A 22631-nucleotide genomic window follows, 5' to 3' on the forward strand; every position below is an offset into this window, starting at 1 on the left:
CCACTTTATGTTCTTTTTGAATGATTGTTTTACATAAGCTCCCTTGTAACCCAGTTGCTGAGGCAACAAAATTGTTTCTTGCCATCATTGAGATAAAAGATACAGAAATGAACATCTTTAACTTTCTGAGATCACTAGGTAGGTCCAGCTAGGTATCAAACTGCTAGTACCTTTGTGCCTTTTTCTCCCTCTCTAGTTATTCCATTATATAGCACCTTCAGTCTCTTGTTAACAAAATCATTGAGGGAATGATTATCCCAGGGCTAATAGGCCTTGCCTCTGAAAATGGGGAAATATGCTCCTTCAATGTGTGCTTTTTGCACTTGATGTATCTGTATTTATTAAGTGGCATATTATATACTTAACATCATGGTACCAGTTTAAGCTCTAATTTAGATTGGCCGCAGTGCTAACTTGGAGTTAGAAATGTGACTAATGCTGGTGGGTTACACAATGGTTGATAAAAATATACTCCACTTAAAATATAATCCCTCTGTTGCTATGCAGAGTGAGTGTTAATTACGTTTTTCTTACAAAAAATAGTCATTTTTCCATACCCCTTATATGCTGGTCAGTCTATAGAAATAATCTGGCAGTTGGCGCAAGGTGCATTGGGAGCCCGGTACTCACTATGTGTATTTTGAGCCCTGTACTCACTAGCTCATAGCAGGCTTGAAGAACATGACTTCTTTGTGCACCAGAACTAAATAAAGCTCCACCAGCACAGATAAAGAGTGCTAAATGTATGGTGGGCGTAGGGGTGTAATTTTGCACCCAAATAGTGCTTACACTTACCCATTATAAAGTCATTAACCACTGGGAAAATCATTAACTTATTTAAACTATGTTTGCTTCCCTGTAAGATAAACTTTGTAGACTGCATTAATGCTTCCCCTTGGTACTACTTGATTCTCTCACAAAAAAGAATAGGGGTTTAATGGCTAGCAAAACATACTATATATTTTAGGCACCATTTACAAATCCCACAGGAGCAAGTGCTAAAACCTCTACCTACTGGCACACCCTAACTTCAGTGCATCTAAATGACACTCAAGCTATGATTTGTCCAAAGGGTCGCCTACATGCCACCCAACACTTGATTTAATACATACACCAAATACAGGCAGCCCTGTATTTATAGAAAGTACCATAACAACTTCTTGCTCTCCATTCTGGCTTCGAAAAGAGGTGCAAAACTGGAAAAGTGCAAAAAACATGGTGCTGTGCACCCATTGTTTACGTTTGCACCCTGCTTGGTAGTCTGTAAATGAGGCATTAAGTATAAAATACACTACCAAATGGAAAAGTACATGTTGTTCAGCAGGAGGTGTATAGGCCAAAATATTGTACATTTGCAATATACCTTAATTAAAAAATATGTACCGTTCCTTTAAAATAAGTGATCTTCTGCAGCTTAATTCACCGTTCATTGTCTCTCACTCTGGAAGCTGCAGAAATCCTTTGACGGCCAAGTGGCTGGAGTAGTGGAACAATCAGTGCTGCTCTGCATTCCAAAGGCCACGGATGAGAGTGGGGTTGTTTCTCACCGAGGTGAACTTCAACAATAAACACATGGAATGCAGAGCAGTGCTGATCATTCCTCACTACTTCAGCCGGCCAGCTGTCAAAGGATTTCTGTAAGCAGCTTCCAGATGGAAAGGAGATGAATGGTGAATTGGGCTGCGGAAAACTTCTTATTTTAAAGAAACGGTATAGATTTTCTAACTAAAGTTTTTTTGTCTTTACATCCCATTTAAGTCTCCTACTACATCAAACTATCTTGCTCTGCACAAACAGAGGGGTTACATTTGAGCATTGGTTTTCCCATTTAGTAATTCACCAGAAAACAAGAGGTTAGGCTATATTTGTGTCTTATAAAGCCTTCATAAAGTTAACAGATTAAATCAAAGGGCAAGAAGTCAAGAAGTGAGTTGCAGAATTGTTACTGATTTGTCACACATTTCCCCTGACAAGCAGACTAGGATATAGGGGCTGGATGCTATTGCAATAATTAACTACATAAAGTCAATTATTGTTTGATAGCTGAAACATACAGATTTCTACTATTTAATTTTAGAAACTAATATTAGATAAGATGCAGTCTTATGGCTTTAGATTTGTGTTATATGGCATATAAAAAACGTATTTCCTAATAATATAACTTCATTGCATCCTTTCTTTACTATTAGTTTATGGTGGTTCTGGTTTCTTACCTTGGTTAGGGTGGTGTATCTATCGATTAATGTGTTGTTTTAAAGGATGGAAACCAGTCCTAGAGCCTTTCAGGTGCATTAATGCTACCATATACAAAAACCAGCCCTTGAGCCTATCAGGTGCCCAAATGCTACTGTAACCAGACCCTAACTCACACTCACATGCCAGCCCTAGATGGTAACAGGTGCACAAATGCTTCTGTATTTTAAACTACATTTCTGTCAATCAAAAGTCTGTCAATCAAGCAAACACACAAACATGAAATCTATCAAGCCCACAAATGTTTCCACATACTGACACCAGCCCTTTGCCTCCCAAGCACACAAATGCTGCCATCGACTCTAATCCACCAGAAACACAAATTCCCACTCACATGGCTTAGAAACGTGTGCAAATGCGTACATATTTAACTCTTGCAGTCCTCATTTTGTAACACATTGTTAACTCTGCACTTACAGTGCTGTATGAGTTATGATTCTAGTTTATGTGGCAATTTGCATGTTCCAGTGTGATGCAGGGTGTGATATTATCACAGAAATCCACACATATGTTACCCACATGTGAAGCATGTAGCCCCATATTGCAGTATGTCAGGACCACAATTTGACTTAATGTTCCCACGCCTACATGAAAAGACAATAATGAAAAACAGTTTTATGTGCAGAGACAGCTGTTTTGTTCCCTGCAGTTGGTAAACAGAATTGCACAGAAATTGGGAATTCACTTTTTACCTTCAATGCTATCCAGCCCATAAATTCATTTGTATGAAAACAAATCTCAGTTTATATCCCTGTGAATGATACTGCCAAGCTACACTTGGATACAGAGATCCCAGGCAAATGTTGTATCCCCAACAGAGGAAGAATATCGTAGCCATGCCTGTATACACACAACTACAATGTTACACTGCAGACAACATAGATGGCATGACAATTGATTTTATTGCCCCATAGCACAATGCATCTTTTTATTATTTTTTTATGTAATCAGTGAACAGTCAAGTTTGTTGCATGCCGTTTATTTGCAAACTATAGAGCTGTACTTTACCCTTTTGCTGCTGTTAGAGCCCTGATCCCTTTGTGAAATGTAGTGAAAAGCTTCTCTGCCAGCAAATGGGTGGCCCTGCTGGCATGCATTGTGCTGGAGAGTATGCAGCATGGGTTGTGTCAGTTTTGTGTCTGTCCGTTGTGCCAATCTCACCAGTGCGTGCTGTCTTTGTAAATATAATGCTTGACCTCTTGTAATGCAGCTTTCAAATTTCAGGTTCCATGGCTCAGTTCTATTTGTTCTTTATCACTGACCCTATATGCCCAGTGAGATTCCACAAATGGGAAAGATCTTAAACTATTTTACTTACAGAGGGAGTTTGTAATGTTTGGCACTAAAAGGACATAATTTCTAAGTCCTCTGATATTTTTATGCTATGTGCTATAATCAGAGGCTTTAAGTGTGATTTACATTGGGGAGACAGGTACTTATTTCATGAGAAGTACATGGTACCTATAGAATCCACCTGGTGGAAGCTCTTCTTACTTATTGCAAGACTGCACTGGCATACAAACCTCTGAGTTCAGAAATCTCCAGCATCCCTTCCAAGGGGCCCACTGTTATGTCTGCTCATCTTTGCTGATGTTTCAGTGAATATACAGCCTTCTTTAAAGCAGGATTGGCTAAATAAATAGGCACCGCCTAAACGGAAAATTTGGTACAGGTGATAATTTAGAAATCTGCCTTGCTATAGCTCCTAGCAGAGCAAACATATTAATCATTCTTATAGAAATAAGTGCCTTGTTGCCTTGTATTTTTGGTTGTGTGCCTTTAGCTTTACACTGGGTGGCGAAAAAAATATCAGCAGTGGCATCACAGCAAACAACCCTTATATAAACCCCACGGCAAGCCAGATTTTCTTGCTGCAACATATAGGAGCAAACTGGGCAACATACAACATACTTACCAATGTGGTCAAGGCTTACATTTTCAAGAGTTCTTCCACACAGAGATTGCCTTCTATAGTTTTGTGTAAATGTTTACTGATAAAAGAAACTTCTCTTCTACACTAAAATGTAGTAATGAAACCATTCTGCTGTATAAATGTGGTCATGCAAAGCAACTAGTTGTTCCAATAAAGGCTGCCTCAAACAGAGCTCGTCCCTTTGCAGCACAAACCTACTATATCCACTGTCAGCGCATAAAAAGTGATAGACTTGTTACTTATAGCCAGTAACTTGCCATCTCAGCAGGAACAATAACTTAAGTTCCATCTGTCCTTTAAAATATAGTGTGCACATTCTGTTGCCCTGTTGAAAACATACACATACATTGTAATCTTACTTTACATAAGGGATACTCAATTCCAGCATCATTGTGACCAAACACAATGGTGTGTTTGCAGCACTTGTATTCAGTGTGTCAAATTACAGTTGCAAAAGCATTTGTTCATCAATAGGACACAAGTTGAAGCTAAAATTTTTGTTTTTGGAATGTCATCATTTCTGGCATTCTGGATTGAAATTACATCTTTAGGACCATTCTTTAGGCACAAGTTCACTTGTCTATTGATCACTGTGGGGACCCTATAGCTAATGCCACCTTCAAAGGTTGTGGTAGCTCTGTGGTTCCTCATCAGAAACACAGTTATGCCCAGCTTTAGAACAGATAGACAGGCATTCGGTTTAAGTATGTGAAAGTATAGCAGCTTTGGATGCAAGTACCTTCTGCACAATGTTAACCAAAATAGGAAAGCTCACAGTGGAACATATACAGACCTGTAACAGTAGAATGACCAGGTGACCTAGATTATTAGCTGAGTAGAACTATATTTCAGCACTGTACTGTAATGGTATAATATAGAAAGAAAGCAATCTGACAATTCTGCATTGTCCAGATACACAAATGTTTAATTTAACATAAATTTGCCAGGGTATTTGGGTCTTTCATCTCTTTCCCATTTTGGAATCTCTAAATAAGACAAGCCAGTGATCAAGGAACATTGATTTACTTCAGTGCTGTCCAGCTTATTACATGTATTGGGCCAATTATTTCTGATTTAAATATATATAGCATGTTTGAGGATTCAATTAAAATAATGATGTCATACAGTGAACTCTATGGAGTCTTTAAGAAGACTGGGAGCCATAAAAAGCCTTTGGAGGGCTACATCCTGCTCAGTGGCCTCCAGTTGGACAGCCCTGGTTTACTTTATTCTCTTAGGAGTAGATGCAAAACTGCAGCTTTGTGCTTAACCTACATAAACATTATATGTGTATATATATGTATATAGTGGTCAATGTTTTTTTTAGTCCATGGCTAGTCCTCACCTTGTAGGCAAAGGAAGCAGTATTGACCATATTTTGCAACCCCTGTGTTTGGTGTCTAAAGCCACACTTTAGACACTCTACCCCTCAAGCAAAAGTTGTGAAAAATGTGTTTCTTTGTCTGGAATATAGCATTTACCTTTTTAATGGTTACTGCAGGGAAGCCACTATTTAGATGTTTAAATTGCACCAGATTATCTGCTTTAAAATGATTTGCACAAAAGTATTGAATAAAAATTAATTTAAATAGTGTTCTTTACAGTTATTTATCCCAATATCACCAGCAATGCTCAATTTTCAGTGTGTTCAATGAAAGCTTAATATTGGTCTTTAGTAAATTAAACCAATTGGCTTGGATACATATACAGTACATGTTTACTGCTCAGTGTTATGTGTAACATGTTATGTATATTCTAGAGATGGCCCAACAAGGTTAGTTTTGACACAGAACATTGTCAGGTATTTTTCAGTGTAACACCATAAGCCCATACAGTTGTACAGTATTTTTTATTGGACCAACATATTACAGAAAATCAAAAGCTTTTTAATTTTTGTGGTTTTATATTAAAGTGGAATTTTCTAACATCTTCCTGTTGCAAAGGAAAATGTATCTGTGGTATGATGCACAAACCTCTCAAGGCTCTTTGTTGTATCATTTCATTTGTTGTGTTCTTCTTCATCACATGATAGAAACATTGCAAGATCAGGTATGCACATGTTAAAATAAAAAATAAAGTAAGGTGGGTTCTCTTATAGCTCAGCAATCTCATCCAAGATCTTAAAGAACACACAGAGCAAAGAATGGCTAAGATATGTTTCCAACATAATCTCCTCCAAATTGCTACATACCATTATGAACTTACATTACTATTAGTGAGGAGAACATTTGAAACTCTATAGGGCAGGAGAATGTCAGATGTTGTGGTGTAATGAGTTCCACAGGTTAGGAACTGATCTGGTGAAGTACTATAGGAGTGCCTGCAAGTTACTAGGGAGGAAAAACGTCTACATTAATTGGAGGAGATTTGGAAATATCTGAATATAAGACTTAAAAGGTAAGGCCAGGCATTCTTAGGGTAAAGACACATGGGGTGCAAAAAAAAGACAATGCTGATTTACATTTACTACTAATTGTCTCTGCAAGTGTCTTCGCTCTTAGAGAGGGCTTTGTAGGACAGGGTCAGGAGTTTAAATCTGATACAAGAATGCATAGTTAGCCCATGCTGGAATTTACAGAAGGCATCGCGTGTGAGAGAGGAATTGTGCAGCAGTATTTTGAATAGATTGTAGAGAAGGTAAGTTTAGCCAATAGTCTAGCCAGAGATGTTAATGAGTAGATTGATACTTTTCATGACTGAGAGAGGAACACATTTTTGCAATGTTTTTTAGGTTTATTTAGTAGGATAAGACTTTTTTAATGATGACAAATACTATGAGTTTGGCGATTTTATATAATATGTGGGTCCAACAAAATCTGTTGTGGATAGCATATGTTTAAAGTTGCAACATACTGAGTAGCACAGGCTAGCATCATTGCACTTGAATTGCAAGTAGCAGTTCCTAAAGCGCTTTTGAAGAACTTAAAGGAATACTGTCATGGGAAAAAATGTTTTTTTCAAAATGCATCAGTTAATAAAAAGCTTCTCCAGAAGAATCCTGTTTTTTTGTTTTGTTTAAATGCAAACAGATTTTTTTATATTCAATTTTGAAATTTCACATGAGGGTGCCACAACCATGTGACCTGTGCTCTGATAAACTTCAGTTACTTTACTGCTGAGCTGCAAGTTGGAGTGATATTAACCCCTCCCAGCAGCCGATCAGCTGAACAACAATGGGAAGGGAACAAGATAGAAGCTCCCAGTAGATATCAGAACAGCACTCAATAGTAAGAATCCAAGTCCGGCTTGGGACTCCTCCAGATACATGGGAGTAGGAGAAACAATAGGTTACCTGAAAGCAGTTCTAATGTGTAGCGATGGCTCCTTCTGAAAGCTCAGAATCAGGCCCAATGACCTGAGATGGCTGCCTACACACCAGTATTACAACTAAAAAAAATACATTAGTTGATTCAAGGATCAAATTTTAAATGATAGAGTGAATTATTTGCTGTGTAAACAGTGTAATTTAGAATAAATTAAATAGTACACCATAAAGTCCTAATAAAAATAAACAAAAGAAACAGTTCTGAGAAACACTTTCTGGTTGGGCCTCTCAAGTGACACACTGACAAAATAACTTTAGCCAATTTGGACAGATGTATGTTTGCCTGAAAATGCTGACTGTGATGTGACATGTTGGTGAGGCCATTTGGCATATTGGCATGGTTACACAATCATCAGCCATATGGACTAAATGGCTCACCAATTAGCAGTGATATAATGCATAGGCCCTCTGATAGATTATTGTTAAAGACACTTTTGCTTATTCAAAACCAGAGAGGAGGCTTCTCCAGCCCCACCCCCTGCACACATTGTATATTTACCCTGCTCATTGGCCAGGTTGGATTTTAGGAGTCAACCCAACATCCATCCATTTCAGGGAAGACACACTTGTGTTCAGTGTAATGGCACAGTCTGGGGATATATACTGCTTCCAGCCTCTTCCCTTCCCCTGCTGCTCCCTACCCCTTTCTTTTTTCTAGCTTGCTGAATGTTCTATTTTCTTTAATACTTTCCCTAAATGCAACTTTAAGCATGCATTGAAGTCCTGCAGCCAAAAAACTGACCCACTTTCAATTAAAAATTGTCTGTAGTCTTATCTTTTTATTTCTCATGCACAAACAGACAGCAATAATATACTCCAATTACACTAATAATTTAAAGGTGCAAGCCAACAAGCGAAAATCTCCAATACAAAAATATGAATATGTTTCCCACCTTTAGTCGCCATGCATGACATACATTTCATCTGGACCTTCTTGGTTTAAGAATGGCTGCTATTTTATATCTGTTCATCAAAAGTCTCTGGAGTATTGCAGCATGACAAGAAGATAAAGCTAAGCCCAAAAACCTGTACATCTCACAATATAGCCCTATGGCCTGCACTGTTAGGCAAATTGCAGTGCACAATATTCAAATTGAATATTGAACCAGTTAATTACTGATAGTTAATGAACACTAACAAGTTCCTACTGCCATGCAGTCTGTGTGTGCATCAATCGGAAAGCCCTGTGAAGCTTCCCTTCTGTTTTGGCATTAAAAGACTGGCTCATTTCCTCCCTTGTGGGATCACAACGTTTTTCCCGTGTGGTTTTTATTTGTTAATGTAATTTTCTCCAATACACACTCCTTTATATATAATGCTTGATTTGGTTCCAAATTTCTGCCCTCCCCTGCATAAAAATGAGCGGCAGATTATGCTGTCATTTTTTTCAGTGCACATGACAAAGAACAACTTTAGCTGCCCTGATTTATTGAGCTGGGTCTGTTTTCCTGCTAATGGCCATGAAATGTTACTGTGCGGTAGTCTTGTTTATCTGCCATTTCAGACCAAGAGCCTGTGTCACCCTAAAGTACTGTAGCATCAAGCTCTGTCTGCATGCTGGGGCATTGTAAAGGTACCCTCAGCCTTGCATGGATTGTCTCCCCTTCACAGCTACATACACTGAACTCAGACCTGCAGCTAAAATTGTTCTGTGGATGAATATAGACGTTTTGAATCTGAGCCCCTTTTGTTGTGAACTTTGTATTGCACTTCATGTTGACCTCGCTCTCATTTTTTCTATAATTTTTTTAGTAGAAGAAAAAAAGTATTTTGGGAATATTTTTGATGAACATAACTGTCTGGTACTTTTCTTGCTTCTGGTTGGTGTGGATCTGATTCCTTTAGGGTGGGTGGTGGAGGTGGTGAAGGAGATTTGCATGTCGGACAAGTTGCAGTTTAGGGTTTGTAACATTTCTCAGTGTTTAGAGTTTTGCCTTTTATTTTTCTAGATGGGCATGCAAATGTTCATTTTGTTTTTTGTTTGTTTTTCTTTTTTTCTGTTTTTGTATATATGCCTGTCCCTTCCTTACAGCCAGAAGCTCAAAAGCTGCTAGATCACTTCGTAACGCCTTATCATGGACATGGCAACTGACTCACACCTTCGGCCTACTCATTTTCATTCAATGTCTAGTGTCCTCATAAATCTGACCTTTCCCAGCACCCTTACCTCTCACCATTTTACCTCACAACCTATTTAATTCATCTGTTAAATTTCTCAACAAAAATTAGTAAATCCCTGGGAAAAATAAATCAGACAACTAAGAAACTTTTGAGTATGACAAGGCACAATTTGAACCTGACAGACTGGGTATTTTTTTCCAGTTTGAATATAAAAAGGCCAAAAAGAGACCTCTAAACAGTATAAAATCTAGGACTTCATTTTTTTTCTCCTTTTATACATTTATTACTTTTAACGATTTAGAAATTTCAATCTAAACGGCAACAGAGAAAAAAAAGCCGTTTGTGACCATGTTACGGATTTTTCTCTTTGTGTTGTCGTGCTGTGAGTATGTGTTTGTCGCCTTACTTGTGTCATCCCTTCTCTTAACAGAATAGCTCAGTAACAAACCCACATTTCTAAACCATTTTACTAAACTTGCTTTCTGGTTTAAAACAAACTGCTGGAAAAAAATTAACTAGCAAAAAAGTTAAATGACAAGAATGTATCAATTTGACATTCTTACACAACTTTTGTTTTATAAATTTTTTTTACATGCCAAAAAACATGCGGGCAATTGGTGGATGTAAGTCGACTGCACAGTAAAGTATTTTTGTCTTCTGATTCTTTCATCATTATTTTTGTTCAGGGCTTTTTTTTCAGTTATCATTTTTAAAACTTAAGTTGGGGAATTTTCAGTTACCTTTGGTTGCTTCATTTTTGTTTTGTTTTTTTAAGTTGCCTTTTTCTGAATGTTTCTGTGATTGCAATATATATCTATACGTTTGTGGTGCTCTTTTTTACTTTATTTTTGCCTTATTCATTTTAAGTTTTGGGGGATGATTGTTTAACCATCCATTTTTATTCTGAATTATTTGTGTGATGTTTTGGGGATGTGGCCCAGAGAGTTTAGGTATTCTTGCATAGTCTGTGCGGGGAGCAAATCTAGAATAAACAGGTGACAATACCTGAATTCCTGCAGTCAGATACATTTAACTGCATCTTCAGCATCTTGTCAGAATACTGCAAATATCTAATACTGATCTAAACTGCAACAGACTGCATGATCTGTAATCCAATCAGCATGTTCCCTAATGGAACAATATAGTTATGAGCAATGCATTAAACTCATCATTGCACTAGGTGTCTAATAATACAGTACAGATGAACTCATAAACATAAAACAGAATAAAGTTAGGAGCCCACAAAACTATGATTTAATGGAAAGTAAAAATATGATTAATGTGGCAGCATTATGTGGTTGTTTGTATTCTTCACAGATTCTGCATTTATCAATCTGGGGAAAGATTCACAGCCTCAGTGCTAACACTTAATCAACCCACACGTTAAATTATTATTATTATTTTTAATTGCCAGTTAACAGTTTTGTGAAGCCTCCTATATTATAACATAAAAGCTATAATTCCTAGTTATTAGATCCACTTCAGTTTCTTTCTATGCATGCCTGATTTAACCAGTTGGGAGAGAAGCCTGTGAGGGAGAGAAATAGCCTTGTGGCGGCAATACAGTTACATGCACAATTGCTCTCACTGTGCTGACACCCAAACACCCTCGTGCGGTCTGTTGCATTTAATAGGAAGTTATGAAGCACCAGGCAGAAGCAGAACAAAATAGTGAAGGATCCAAGAACATCACATTCTGTTTGGTCTTATTTAGCATCCTTGAAGCAGGGACAGGATTAGAAAATACCTATCTAGGTGTACACATTTATTTGAAACTTTGATATTGTAATTGTTCAGGCATTTTGGGGGCTCCCAACTCCTCTAAAATGTTTTTTAGAGTATAATATATACAGATGTCTGTATGTGATGCTGTATTATATTCCTATACCTTTACACTTCAATGTATACAGGAAAAAATAAATAAATTACCACATTTACAAACAAATTACAAACAGTATGCTACAATTTGCTTTCCTAAACCTTACTAAAATACCATTAGTTCCCTGTTTGTATCAGTTGGACTTTTTTCCCATTAAACCATCAGCAGTAAAGGGCTAGATTTAGGTTGGAGTTAGTGGAAATCTAGGAGCTCTAGGGCACAGAACCCCTTATGTTTTTATGTGTGGAAACTACTGATATGTGATACTAACTTTATTTTCTCTCTCTTTCCCATTTTCTCCCCCCATTCCCAGGAGATGAATTAGTAATTCCAGTCCTTGTAGAGGATCCTTTAGATATTCCCTCTGTAGCTACACGTGCACCCTCCATCACTCTCCCCCCTACCTTCCAACCACTCCTCACCATAATTGAGACCACCAAAGATTCCCAGTCTGTGACCCCTGAAGAGGGGTTACCTTGCTTGTCGGACCAAGGCAGCGATGGTTGTGATGATGATGATGGCTTGGTGATATCTGGGTATGGCTCAGGGGAAACCTTTGACTCTAACCTGCCCCCTACCGATGATGAAGATTTTTACACCACCCTCTCCTTGGTAACAGATAAGAGCCTTTCCACATCATTCTTCGATGGTGGCTTCAAATCACAGGCGCCCAAATGGGGATCAAAGGACTTTAAACCTAACAAAGTCTCCGAACCTGGTAGGACTTCTACCACAAGTTTGCCCCCTGAGCTGAAACGCTCCACGTCTTCTTCTGGGATGGTGCCCATGGTGCCTGCTGGAAAAATGAATCATGAGCTCAAACCCCAACCTGATATAGTCTTGCTATCGTTACCCACTGCCTACGAGCTAGACAGCACCAAGCTCAGGAGTCCATTAATAACATCCCCCATGTTCCGTAATGTGCCCACAGCAAATCCCACGATGCCGGGAAGCAGACGAGTCCCGGGGGCTTCTGAGGTGGTCCGGGAATCCAGCAGCACGACGGGGATGGTCGTTGGCATTGTGGCAGCTGCCGCCCTCTGCATCCTGATCCTCCTATATGCCATGTACAAGTACAGAAACAGAGATGAGGGGTCCTACCAGGTGGATGAGACGCGGAATTACATCACCAACTCCGCACAGAGCAATGGAGCCCTGATGAAGGAGAAGCAGCACAGCTCTAAGGGCAACCACAACAAGCAGAAAAATAAGGACAAGGAGTATTATGTGTAAAAAAATTTATATTTAATAATAAAAAAAAAAACTGGTGTGAACTCAAACAGCAAAGGCAAAATATACTTTGCTAGTAATCTATAGAAACCTTTATGCCTGCAGACAGTAGCAGCAGTGTTCTGCGAGTGAGATACAGAGAAGTGACTGCCTGGTGCCTGAGGCACGAGTAAGACATAATTGTTATTATTTTGCCATGGCTAGAGACAACTGACTTTCTGCTCCACAATGACTGGAGCTCAACTGTAATATAAAGCACACTTAACATTTCATTTGCCATGGAGGCGAAAACAAAAAAAATATTATATATACAGAAATATATAGACAAAAGGGAAAGTGTTTAGTGAGCTCCAGTTTTACTGCTCTCTCCCCAAGCTGCGTGGACCCAGCTCAGAGGAAACCCTTGGCTCCATTGCACCGCCACTCTGAGAGAGCCTTAAATAGTATAACAATGTCATTGACTTTGAATCATACTGATGCTTTTATTTGAAGTATTATGTGTCCTTTTTTCCATTTTTATGTTTCTCACTTTGTTTTTGATTTTTTTTTGAAAGCTCAAATAACTTTATTTATAAATACAAACACCACATGGCCATTCTAGCCATGTACAGCCAAGGAACTTTAGATTCCATGTACAAAACCAGTGTGATTGAGCAACCGAGTGAATGTGTATGTGCGCAGGACAGTGCGTTGCGTGACTGTACATAGAGACTGTTGCCATACAGAAATCATGGTGTGTTCTCTTTACATATCAGATTGTGGTGTCTTATTAGAACATATTGTTTCTCAGTATGTTTAAAGAAAACACAAAAACTCTATGGGAAATAAAGGATCGGCGCTGGCCATTTCATGTCAAAGATTTGGCCTAGATCTGTAAATATGCAGAACTTTGCTACCAGGCATAAACAGCCTATGTGAAGATTAGCCGCCATCCTCCTATCTAGTTTCAGCCAAACAGCAACAAAGATGAGCCGGCAACAAAAAAGAAAAAAAATAATCACAACAAAATAATGGTCTCCCTAAAAGGGAGAAAAAAATCAGAGACTTTCTTTTGCGTTCTGGTTTTGTGACTTCCTGCGATGCATGCAAAAATAAAAACAAACAACTGACATATTAAATAAAAAAGGAACTGATGTGAACAGAAGAAACCGTATGATGGGACAAGTTTTGACTTTTTTTTTTTCCTTTTCAAAAAAAGAGGTCACAAAAGCCAAAATGTGTTACTAAATGGAATGAGTAAGAACTAAAGTATTATTTTCCTTTTCAAAATGAAAAGTACATGTGGAATGTTCTCTAAATTAGGACCTTGCCCATTCTGCCTTTATTTTAAGAGTTCAAAGTAATATACTTTGTCACAGATGAATTTAACAGAGATGAAAAATTTTATTACTAGTAGAATCTATATATATATACAAATATAAATATGCAGAGATATTTATTGAAATGACTGGTTTTATGTTCCTTGGTATAGGAGAGGTTTATATTTGTGTCATTAACTCCCTCACTGACAGCTGCAAGATGGTAAAAGATGCATTCACTACCTACTCATAAGATACACTCTCCCCAGCTAATATCCGCCAGTCGCTGGCGCAGGAAGTCAACCAAGTTGCAGCTCCTGCATAAGTAGAGAATGTAGTAATCAAAGTCTTTACCACTTTACTAGCAAGTGCACATTGTGAGATATACAAGGGTGGGGTTACACTCTGAGGCACACAATAACTAAATCCAGATGCCTCAATCATTTGCAGTGTTTTATTCACACAAAAAAAGAAACACCATATTCTAGTTTGAATCCCTTCCCTGTAATGAGGGCATAGTGAAAGTGACAAACATCAGAAATACATATTGCCTGCATCCAGTCAGTCAGAGCAGAGGCACCTTAAACTCAGGGAGAAAGTGCCCAGAGCATGCCCAGCAGTGTTCTCACTTCATTGTGCGGGGTGCTGGCCATCTCTGTGCCTTTTCTAGTTTTACAACACCCTCATTGAAAAGTCACCTGGCTTTTTCTCCAGTTTAAAAATGCAAGAAAAAAAAAAAAAAGTATCAAGCAATCATTGGGGACATGGCTGGAATGCACATAGTACATAGTATAATGCGGTACAAATTCTAAAACAGTTCCAATGGATTTCAAGTTTGCTTTTGAAACATAAGTGCACTTTTTAAAGTAAAACTTGAGCTGGAAAATAATTGGCACCCTTGAGGGCTATTATTCTAAGTAACTGCAGCCAGCAGTTGCTGTTCATATTTAATCGCCCTTTAAATTACGTGGCCTCTTATTGCCATAGTTCTGCTTCTCTTCAGTTCAGTGAACAAGAGATTTCTAGGGGACACATGCAAGGTTAGGCATGAACAATTCAGATTGTGAACTAATGGTCCCAGGTTTGTGAATATGAAATAATGCCATTAGAACTGGGTGTCTTGTGTCATAGTGATTGCATCTTTAACCCTTCATGGCAGCACCCTTAATAAGTGGTATGGATTTTGTTAAGGAAATGTCATTTCTACACCTTCTAATATTGAGCAGTTAATGGTGCTGAAATGAGCAGCTTGGCTGACTGTAACTATGATCTGTAATTTCCACTGTTATGAACGCAAAGGCATCTGGCTTTTGGGGAACACTGGAGGGAATGTATTGCTATCAGAAGAAATGTCTCAAAAAAAGGCTCCAGGACATTATTACCATGTTCCCTCTTTATCAGGGATTCATTTGTCTATTGCTAGTTCTGCACTCTGACAGTATGATTATCGACTGCCTGGGATCTACTCTATGTTCCTGATCACCACCAAGTAAAAGGAACAGTACAGATTAATACTATGTGTCATTACATAGATACATATTAGAAGTCTCTGGATCATAGCAGAACAAAAGATATACACACTTGTCTGTACTATTTCTCAGGTGGCTAGGGTAGTCTGTCTTGCACTTTTAATCCTGGGGTGGCTCTTAAAACACAAATAATAAATATATTGTGAATTGTAAAAGTTTGCTATTGCCACATTTGGGCATCACATTCAATGCTGTGTACATGATAAAGCACCAAGTTACAGATATCTAAGGGGAAGACCCTAGTGCCCCAGACATCCATGCACACATTTATTAAGTTAGTGTAACTCTTTTGCATAAATAGATTGATCAATGTCATACGCTGTCCTTTTATTTCAGAGCAATAGTTTGTCTATAACCATTTAATGATTCAGCTTAATGTGTACTGAATGTTTGATGCAGTGCAGCACCTGCTTATAGGACTCCATGTCAGTGTGCTTTCACTACCTCATGGTTGAATAACCATTATAATTATCTGTTATCAATCCTTTTGTTTAAAATCTCATTTCATGAAACCAGCAGATGCCCGTATTTTTAGAGATGCTTCTCTGGTCACTTAATGCAGGGATGGCCCATTTAGCTGGCCAGTGGGGCTAGGAGATGTCCTAGTTGGCAACTCAGTATTTTTGTAGGGCTGCCTCCAGAGAGAGCCAGCAGTCTGATAGCAATACAAACCCTTCTGAACTGTTCCATTTATTAAGTTTCACAATGCAAAGCAGTATAGGGGTTAATCACACAAGATATGAAAGAATGAACAGTGATTTATGTTTCGTACTGTTTCCTGGTGTGATTTTATTCCTGTAACATGTTCTGTGGGAGTACAGAGCTGCTCAGCTCTTGGGTACCATGTTCCAGACATGTTGAGAGGAATAATGCAAAGTTTCTTGAATTTACAGCAAGTCTGGCACTCTGCTCCCCAGTGTTGCATTGCTCAGATCCATAAATATATTGTCTCCCAGTCTGAAAGTTCCAATTGAGTTCTGAAAACAGTAAGATGGCATTACCGCTCCTTCTCACATCCTCATACTATTTATTCTGTAAGTACGTAACATAACTCTGCCTACTAGCACAGCCTAGTGGTGGGTAAATATAGTTAAGGATAGCCTGGCTAGGGGACACAGCATTAGCATTTCATCAAGATACCTATAAAATACAGTATATACCTTCAGGTTTAGAAGAGAATGCCAGTGCAAATGGAGCTAACGTAAACAAACAACTAGGGTACTTATAATATAATCTTAGGCATTTCACCAACCTCATTAAATATCAGCTCAACGATTTCATAGATGCAGCTTAGAAATATCAAATAAAAACAGGTTTCTCTCTCACATTTTCTCTTTCTGGCAGAAGTACATTTGCTGCTTGCACTTTCTGAGCCAGGCAACTCTGCCTTTGAATTTGGCCTAAATAGTAGTAGGTATATGACACGACTGGAATTATGTTAGGTATTAGTTCCATGGTGCTTCTTCACAGTATTTTCTAATTTGCAGTATTTCATTTCTGTTGGTGTAAATTGTAATACTCAGCTTGGCCATCTCACTGCTCAGTTTTATATATGATTTGTATTAGAAAGCCAGTAACATCAAGAAATTAAAATGCCCAAATAGTACTTACATATAATGCTTGAGCTCTTGAAAATTTAGCACCATTTCTAGAAAATGTGATATATTTAGGCAGTGGTCATGAATAGGTATTGTTGAAGGTTAATGGCACATAGGGCACTTTGAGTGCTATGTTTAAGTAGCCCAAAAATGCACTACTGCCCCTCTAGGCTAGCACTAATGTTGCCATGAGTTCAATGAATAAAGTTTGTGCTGAACACACTTTGTTGACATTATTTTAATGATGAAAACCTATGGTTTATATTACTTCTTAAACTAAACAGGAAAACTGATTATCTAATTATCTATCTTACACCTTGCAAGGTAGATAAGTAAATTAACAATGAACCCATATTCCCCCTGCATAACGGATTTCTGTAAGCCAAAACAATCATGGGGTTGTTTATACAGTACTCCTCTCTAGTTAAACTTAATTAGCTAATTAATGCTAAGACTGTAAGTATAAAAGCAAAATAATGCTTAGTTAATAAAAATAAGAAATATAAATTGTTTAAAGAAAAAAAACAAAAGACACAATGTATCTCCAGCAGAGGTTTTATTTATGTTGCTCAAGTTTAAAAAAAGTGTTTATGGCTGTGTATTTTGCCCTTTTAAGTGCAAACCTATGGGGAGCAGTTTTGGGTGCTCAAAGTGCCCCATGTTCCATTGGCCTAAGGCTCCATAGAATATAAGGCTTGTTATATAGACAGTAAGTAAAAAGATGCATAACAACAGCAGACTTGATAAGACTTCTGTGACTTTGGTGTTTTTTCATGTACAGAAAAGAAAGAAATGTTAGGAAAAAGCCTTTTAATTCATACAGAACCACCAGTTAGAACACTGTAGTGTTTTCTTGATCAAATTCTAACATCAAGATTCCCTTGCTGCTACTCTGTTTCTCTCCCAGGACACATGATGTCAAATTCAAAATCATACAGGGAAAAGGCTGCAGGACAAAACATAAAAAGGATGTTTCCATTAAGGAAGCAACTGTACTCCTTTTCAGGTTGTAGAACAAAAGAAATATGATATTCTGGTTGATGGTTCTGTATGAAAGTGGAAACAGTTGCATTTGATATCTAAGGCATCAGAGCAGGGATAGGAACATAGGCACAGCAGAAAAACCAAGGTGTTTACAATTAATATAAGGAGGTTACAATTAATATAAAAAGGTTAGTGCTAGAATCAGCATTCTGCAACATATTAAACAATATTCAAACTGGACACTTCAGGGCATCTGGCCATGTTAGTCTAAGGGTGAAGATACACGCAGTGATTAGTAGCCGTGACTTTTGAAAAACTTGCGGCAAGTAATTCATGCAGCGAATTTGCGCAGGCGATTAGGAGCATCGTCTTATACATCAACCTATGGCGGGAATTTGCTGCGAATAGTCAAACTGTGTTTTTTAAAACACGCAGTGACTAATCGCCCCTTGTGTCTTCACCCTTAAGCCAGAAAAATGGCTATGCTGTGGGACTGGCACACAACATAAACAGCCTCTGAGTTCCACTGGTCCCCTCCCTTTGAGCAGGTTATGCTGTCTTGTGTTTTGGAACTCAGCCGGGACTAGCAGACTGGACTGGATCTTGGGCTGCCAACCCATCATGTTAATGTGGCTTAAAATAAACTAGCTGCATAGATTGTAATACAGCCTTTCACATGGCATTTCCCTAGTAACCCTATCTAAAGGCAAACTATATCAATTATATATATTGGACAGTAAAGTATTAGGTCATGCTTCATTCTTTCTCTGCATTTCTGTATGATTTGGAGTTGTCAAATAGAATTCATGTGAGCATTGCTTCATATGTAAAGCTTTTCGATGGTGCACACTAGTAACTAGTATGGCAGTTCCCATCAATATATTGAAAAGCAAATAAAGAATGTTCATTTATACATTATGCGGGGCCCTAATACTTTACGGTCTAAGGGACATTCTAGACATACTAGAGCAGGGATCCCCAACCTTTTATTCCTGTGAGCCACATTCAAATGGCAAAAGTTTTGGAGAGCAACACAAGCATGAAAAAAGTTCCTGGAGGTGCCAATGAGAGCTATAATTGGCTATTTGATAACCCCCATGTTGACTGGCAGCCTACAGAAAGGCTCTGCTTGGCCGTATAACTTTTTTTATTCAATCAAAACTTGCTTCCAAACCAGAAATTCAAAAATAAACACCTGCTTTGGGGACACTGGGAGCAACATCCAAGGGGTTGGAGAGCAACATGTTGCTCACAAGCCACTGGTTGGGGATCACTGTACTAGAGGAATGCTCCTTAGAAATGCCTGCCAAATGCTGTTACCTTTGTAGGTTATGCAGCATGTAATCACAACATGGCCTTTAGAATCTTGGCAAATTATTTCATTACTATTCCTGGGTCAATTGGAAGATTAACATCCGACTGCCAATGAACCCATATGGCAATTCTTTCAAACAGCCCACATTGATATTTGTTGCTTGTGCAACCTGTTAACCATCACGGGGGCCCTTATTCCAAAATTTCTGGGATGCCGATTGCCTCCTTTATCAGATAAGGGAAATATTCCCTTTAATGTAAACTATTCCTCAGCCCTTTCAGTGCCAGATGGGTCACATAGCGCTGTAAAGCTCTCTGGAATGGAAAGTGTTTACGTTTGGCATTTCCAATACCCACGGCTGCGATTTCAGACAAAGTTGTCATATGCCAAATTGCTGACTAGTTAAAGGGGTTTGAATAAAAGTGTGGACAGGCCACTAAGGGACTTGTGTGTGTGCGCTTTTACTTTATAAATGAATCGTGATGTCCTTGCTGTGTACTTGTAAAAAAATCTCAGTTTTCTTTTTTTTTTCTTTTTTAATTTATCGGAAAAATAAAAAACTAAACTTAAAAAATAACCTTGTGCTAACTGTTTAGTGTTTGTTTGTATATTGCACACAACACCTCCCAGGCACCAGCTTTGCATCAGGTTAAAAGATGCCTCCCAGCCTGGTCAAGGAAGGGTTAACTTTTATCCTCAGTTTCCAGGTTCCGGCACATTGTCCCCAAATCCATTTGGGTGAAGGACAGTGTACAGACTGTGTTCTCTCCAGAGAGAAAAGCACGTGGCTGACGCTCAGCTGAATGGTATGTTTGTGGCCAACTAGAATATAAAAAAGCATTCCAGAGAGATAATGATGCGTGACAATGTGATGAGTAGCAGCTCTGTTCAACTATACGATAAAAAATACGGAAACCTTACATAGATTAGTCACAATGGTACAGGTTCTCATTCATTTTCTTTTGCCCATAAATGGGCCAGTTATTAGCCTCCATATACAAACTGCATTGGATGTGTGTTAGTGCTCACTGCTAAGATGCACTGAGCACTAACACCCTGTTAAAATTATAACAGTCCTGTACATTTAGATAAACTGACACATCAGTTTGATAAATACATCAGGTTGTTAATCTTGTCAGGAGAATTCTTTTGGATCCTTAGTTCAGTCTTTGATAAATCTGCCCCCAAGTGTCTATTTAAGGTTGTTTCTTGAGTAGCCTTTCTCAAGATGTGAAAGCTATTTGGTAATGGGTAATTTGGTAATTATTTGGTAATTAAATTAAGGACTGTTACATATAGGCGTTTCAGGGAAACACAGGAATACATCAAGTTGCGTCCCACCTCCATTGGCCACTTGCCTGTGCCTCAATGAGTGCAACAGCATCTGGAAAAATTATCTGCGTTTCTTCTTGAATTCCACTGTGGGGAAGTGGAGCCTAAAACCCTTGTGTGTAAGAGCCCTAAAGGGCTTATTCGCCAATTCCAGGTGCAAGTGCTTTGAATGCTAGCAGGTGCACAACTGCATCTATGAGAGAAGCTAATGCAATTCAGGGGTTTAAACACAGCTAACTATTACAGAATAATGAAAATCTTTTTTCTATTAGTTGACAAGAGATAAAATTCCACATAAAAAAGCCGAGAAGTAGGAAACTTACAGAATTCAAAGTGAAATGCGCAGCAGCAAAGCAAATAAAGAACAGGATTATCAATGTAAATAAACTATTCCCCTAGATATAATCATAGACCCATGCTGCTATCCTTAATGAGTATACCCTATTTTTATGGATTTTTAAACATAAAATGTGAATTTCTAAATCTAACAATTTCATATATCCATGTTCATGATACAGCCTGCATTATGCACAAGCTTGATTTTCTGATCGGCAGACAGCTACTTTACTTGGTCTTATATGTAAAAGTGGCCAAACACGGGCAGACTTACACTGCCGATTCTAATCAAGCAGATTAAGCAGCTTATCTGCCTGTGTATGGAGACCCCTGACAGGTTTCTCTGAACATTATCTGGCTGAAAATCAGGCCAGTGTCGATTAAACAGGCTTAATTTTCCCATTGCCGTATTGATGCGTCCTTACTCCAACGGCTCCTATACCTGTCACTGTAATTCGATCAAATTCACCTAATATCGCCCACCTTAGATGGGCATATTGGTAGACAAATCCGACCTCGCCAAACAAGCAGGTCTTTACGTGTATATCCCCTTTTTTATCCAAGTTTGGTGTGCGGATGTGTAGTAGTCACAGGCAAAATGATGAATTCTATTCTATCTAAGTGTCCAAATCGTGGATTGTCAGCCTGTCTGCCAATCTTGCATTTGAAGTATAAATGAGGAAGGAGACAAGGCTAAAGATTAAGAAAGCAGAGAATAAGAGAAAAAAATTAGGAATGGGAAAAAAGATGGGTGGAAACACCCACAGTAAGTAACAAATATTGTAAAATATGGTGAACAAAAGGTTAAAAGGTTTATTTCCATTCCAACAGTGGAATGGAAATAAAACACTGGTAAGAAGGCAGCAGAGAGGAAAGCTTTAAAAGCATAAGAAACAAGATACGATGATAGCACTGTATGCTAAGAAATAATACCTGATGTTTTTTATACCTTTTATCATGCTAAGCGTTTTGGGACCATTTACATGAAGTAGACAGGGCCTTTATGCACTGTGAGTGTCATGGAGGTAATTTTGTGTTATATGATGCATTGCGGGAACACTGCACTTACTAATGCACTTTCAGGGAAGTCTTTAGAAGAACTTTATTCACAGCACATGCGCTGATAACACATGCTCTGTTGTCAGTTGTCTAAGTCAAGTGACAGACCTATAATATACAGCATATAAGCCGTGATCATGTAGGGATGGGTGAAAAAAATTGCTGCAGACAGATTTGCTATTGTATCTCCTGCTTGTGCTGCCTGCCATTTCTGTTTGCAATGCCTGTGCCAAGCAGGAGATCTCTTTTGCTTGGCACAGGCATTGAGAAAATGACAGCCAGGACAAACAGGAGATACAATCAGCTTTCATCTAACTTGCGCTGGCTGTCAATGCAAATAGTCAAATATTTTGCCATCAATTTGCCCTGAGTTTGGGAAATCTCCAGGATTTTGCAAACTCAAAAGAGAATAAATATCAGACAAATGTGTTTCGTGAAT

General features: G+C 38.4%; 1 protein-coding gene and 1 long non-coding RNA gene across 19 annotated transcripts in view; one reads left to right on the forward strand and one right to left on the reverse strand.

Moving 5' to 3' along the window:
- nrxn3 (neurexin 3) overlaps positions 1-20042 on the forward strand; it is a 290056-nt gene extending 270014 nt beyond the window's left edge. For 9 of the 18 annotated variants that reach the window (XM_031890848.1, XM_031890846.1, XM_031890847.1 and 6 more), the window contains one exon: positions 11825-20042. In XM_031890848.1, coding sequence (XP_031746708.1) covers positions 11825-12744 — 920 coding nt within the window. In that variant the 3' untranslated portion in view covers positions 12745-20042. Of the gene's footprint in view, positions 1-9543; positions 10256-11824 lie in introns of all 18 variants that reach the window. The other 9 variants (XM_031890853.1, XM_031890854.1, XM_031890849.1 and 6 more) reach the window with 2 other exon arrangements.
- The window catches only part of LOC108648355, a 65149-nt gene that overhangs the window by 5029 nt on the left and 37489 nt on the right, over positions 1-22631 (reverse strand). The gene's annotated exons all lie outside the window — the stretch shown is intronic.

This window comes from Xenopus tropicalis, chromosome 8, assembly GCF_000004195.4.
Source record: "Xenopus tropicalis strain Nigerian chromosome 8, UCB_Xtro_10.0, whole genome shotgun sequence".
Classification (NCBI taxonomy): domain Eukaryota; kingdom Metazoa; phylum Chordata; class Amphibia; order Anura; family Pipidae; genus Xenopus; species Xenopus tropicalis.